A 3,720-nucleotide genomic window follows, 5' to 3' on the forward strand; every position below is an offset into this window, starting at 1 on the left:
AAACATGAAATCCTTTCTTTTGAAATGAATTGATATGCGATTGGTGCGGGATAATGAACAAAAATATCTATCTTTCATAATAGTGTCTGAAATTAACCCAAATTATCAATGTTAAGGGTAAAATTTCTCTTGACTTCCAATGTTAGGGGTAAAATTACACTATTTTAGACGTTAGGGGTAAAATTGCTCCTGACTCAAAACGATAGGGGTATTTCACCTTAATTCTTTATTTTATTAAACTAAAAAGTAAAATTGAACCATTTTAGACGTTAGGGGTAAATTGTTCCTTACTCAAAATGATAGGAGTATTTTTATTAAAGTAAAAAGTAAAAGTAACAATTTGATTTTAAGAAAGAAAAGGGAAAAAGAGAAAACAAAATATTTATTACTATTAACCCTTAATATCCCGATCCCCTTTTCTTCTTCCTCCTAAGACTATTCCTCTCCCTAACCCTATCCAGGTGATATTTTCCAAGGAACTCAAATTCTTCTTCAACTCATCAGAATTCGCAACCTCATCCAGATTTCAAGCCTTGCCACCAAACTTGCAATCCTTGTCTCAGTCGATTAAAGAGTTTGCAACTCCCGTTCCAAGGAGGAGTTAGAGCTAGACCCGCCCTAAAATGCCTCTTTTAGAATGGAAGATCAAAGATAAAGGTAGAAATTAATTCTGAAGTCGAACAGGATAAGGAGCTGAACGAAAAGATGAAGGGTGTTGGTACCCATAAAGGTCGTCAAGAAGTTTGCTGATGGCTTGTGTCGGTTGCAACTACCGAGGGCTATGGCTGATGACACCACAAAAAGGAGGACGAGATATCGATTTAGGGTTTCAGGTAATTCTTCAACTCGGTGTTTTCCATGGCTTCCTCTTCTTTTTGTTTTGGCAAATATGTTTTCGATTTTGTTTATTAGTTACAGGCTAGAAAAATGTTTGTGGTTTCTTAGCTATATATAATTAATTGATTTCAGTTTACATTGAATGTGATTAGGGGTTAGATTCGTGTGAATAGTAAGTTTGATTAATAGTTTACTATTTATTCCTCTTTCCTGAAATTAATTGGTTTTGTATTTGTTGTTGTTGTTGATTAGCTTTAGTTTTGCATCTATGGCTAAGTTCTTACTCCTCAAGACACAACTGTAATTCCTTTTGCATTTCCCTCTGTTTTTTCTGATTAGTTGGATTAATTGTTCATGTTCTTCCCTAATCTAGGTTTCAGAAACAATTACCCCTAAATTGATCAATGTGTTTGGTTTCTCTTCCATTTTTCCATAGAAATGTGGGGAATTTTAAGCTCCAAACAGGATATTTTCTCTGTTATGTTGATTTCGCATTCACCAAAGAATCCTCATATGATAACAGAGGTTCATGATCAACTGCAGAATATATCTTGATGTTTGATTTTGTGATTTTTGACCTCTTGTTTTTCAACCCTTCCAGGTACTTGTTCCATACTCAGATGCCATGATTGTTGATTTGATTATTTGAAACAGTTTAATATCATAGCTTACATGGAGTTTTATTGTGTCTTGTAAATTAGAGCTCTTCCCAAGGATGTAAACAGTGAACTCATTCAGCACAAACGAGCTCCAGTGATAAAGTGTGGAATGGTCAAAAGAAAATGTTCATGTCCATTTCTCCGACTAGAAAGCTCATTTCCGGGTTCATTTTGTGGGTTTGTGCTTCTCTTGTTATTATACTCTCTGTTTTTCTACTTGGTAATTCCTTAAATTGTCGATTGTCGTGTAGTGTTGTTTAGTACTCTTACTGTTAATTCTTCTCTTGTTTTATGGTCTTTTTCGTTTTCTAGTTCTTCTGTTAATAATGGTACTACTGGTAATGCATATTTGGGGAATTTGAATTCCACTTTGAATTTTAGAAATGGAAGTATCAATGTTGATCAAGGAAGTATAAAAGAGAATATCCAGGAAGCAAATGCTGGAAACTCTTCTTGATTTGAATGAGAATAAGAATCAAAGTAAGAGTGTTTTGAGAAAGACTCATTTGGGTACTTTGTTTATACATGTTAGCTTAACTATGTTCATGTCAATGCAGGATACAAATGAAGTGCAACACCAACTTTCTGTATTGCTCTTCATTGGATTGGTTTGTGGCTTCTCAATGATAATTTTCACTAAGTTCTTGTGGCCAAACTTCTTCATCTTTTCTTTCCGAAGTTTGAAGGTATTTATCATTTCAATAATATATAATTATGTTATATTGTACTTAATGACTATAATCTAAGTGATTTTTTTCTTTTATTGTGTTAAATGCAGATGCGCCCTTTTCTTCCGTGGTTTTGGAGATTGGTCAACTATCTCAAAGTTAAAGATTATTTTTAGATTTAGTGTTGCTTTTAAACATCTTATGTGTACAATTAATTTTATTAGATTGGATGTTTAGTTTTTACTATTGTTAGAACATTTTACATATTTATTGTGAAAATGATGGAATATTTATGATTAATGTTAATTCATTGATATAAAAAGGTATTATTTTTGTTGTAATTATTTGGTAGGATTATTTATACATGTACGAATACTATTTAACGATTTTCTTTTGTCATGGTCTTATTATAACTACTCTTAAATTTGTTATTATTTTTTCGCCACAATTAAGTTTAAACATTGACAAATATTATGTAACAAATAATTTTGTCACAATATTATATCGAATTTGGTTGTCAAAATATTATTGGTCATATTAAATTAATTCAAATAAATATTAAGTTTGTCACAATATGTTAATCAATTAATTGTAATAAATATTACATTTGTCACAATATAGTATCAGTTAAATGTAACAAATTTTGTTTGTCACATTAACTTATTTTGTCACAATAAGTATCCAATTTTTGTCAAATCAACACAGATTTTGTGACTAATTTGAACTTTTAACAACCAAATACAATTCATATTTTGACAAACTATTAGTCACAATATGTAACACAGAAGTGACTAATGAAATTTCGTCACAATATAATCTTAACAATTAAGACAAACTATAATTTCGTCACAATTAACTTATTGAGACGAGCTTATTGCAACGAAATTTGTGACAATTTTTTTTGTCACAACAAGTATATTGTGACGAAATATATATATGTTGTGACAAAAAATTTCGCCACAATATAGCTTTTTTTTGTAGTGACTTAATAACAGTCAGAAGAGCGTACCTTGATCCATGATAATTACAATCGAGTTCTTCTAGATTCACGAGAATTGTGTTTCTCTCACTTAACCCTTTAGACTTTACAGATTTTCTAGATGGAGAGAAAACGACTTTTAGATAAGTTAGAGAGAGGACCAATTCTGATTATGTTCTATAAATATACCTTCCATCAAGGTATCTCTTCATCCATAAGGTACCTTTTCATTAATGAACCAATAGAATTCAACGTACCCTTTGGTTAATCAAACATGATGATTGATCGTACCCTTACGTGAACTGACCAATAGGATTTATTGTTTTATTTTATCAAACTACATAAGTATATAATATACTAGGACCATATTCTAACTTGATATAAATTATGAAAAATCCAACAAATTTAAGTATTTTTATATCAAACAACATATTCATTATTCATCGCATTAAGGATAATAACAAAAAAAGAGCTTAATACATTTCTAGCTCTCGTATTTATTCAAAAAAAAAAATCAATTGCTTTTACATAGTTGAATTTAATCAGTGAACTTGTTTAAAGTGAGTTCGCGGAGAGA

At 30.7% G+C, this 3,720-nt stretch overlaps 1 protein-coding gene across 4 annotated transcripts; it reads left to right on the forward strand.

Annotated features, from left to right (window-relative positions):
* The first annotated feature begins 402 nt into the window (after nucleotides 1-402).
* Nucleotides 403-2,568, forward strand: LOC136210599 (uncharacterized). Of its 4 annotated transcripts, none has more exons than XM_066001934.1 (6): nucleotides 403-833; nucleotides 1,381-1,438; nucleotides 1,539-1,716; nucleotides 1,878-1,976; nucleotides 2,054-2,182; nucleotides 2,275-2,568. In XM_066001934.1, the coding sequence occupies exons 1-4, from the start codon at nucleotides 782-784 to the stop codon at nucleotides 1,896-1,898; spliced, it is 309 nt and encodes a 102-aa protein (XP_065858006.1). In that variant the 5' UTR covers nucleotides 403-781; the 3' UTR covers nucleotides 1,899-1,976; nucleotides 2,054-2,182; nucleotides 2,275-2,568. The 4 variants fall into 4 exon arrangements, 2 of the variants coding, with proteins under 2 accessions (XP_065858006.1, XP_065858005.1); XM_066001933.1 differs by having other exon boundaries at nucleotides 1,539-1,673; XR_010678126.1 differs by lacking the exon at nucleotides 1,381-1,438 and having other exon boundaries at nucleotides 1,439-1,976.
* The last annotated feature ends 1,152 nt before the right edge of the window (nucleotides 2,569-3,720 follow it).

The sequence above is a fragment of the Euphorbia lathyris genome, chromosome 1, assembly GCF_963576675.1.
Source record: "Euphorbia lathyris chromosome 1, ddEupLath1.1, whole genome shotgun sequence".
In the NCBI taxonomy this organism is placed as follows: Eukaryota; Viridiplantae; Streptophyta; class Magnoliopsida; order Malpighiales; family Euphorbiaceae; genus Euphorbia; species Euphorbia lathyris.

Excerpts from the sequence above, each read along its gene's own strand:
- LOC136210599 (XM_066001933.1), top strand. The coding sequence starts at position 782 with ATGGCTGATGACACCACAAAAAGGAGGACGAGATATCGATTTAGGGTT. Across the intron at positions 1,439-1,538 it reads TTGTTTTTCAACCCTTCCAG|AGCTCTTCCCAAGGATGTAA; the intron begins GTACTTGTTCCA and ends CTTGTAAATTAG. Across the intron at positions 1,674-1,877 it reads TTTCCGGGTTCATTTTGTGG|AAATGGAAGTATCAATGTTG; the intron begins GTTTGTGCTTCT and ends TTTGAATTTTAG.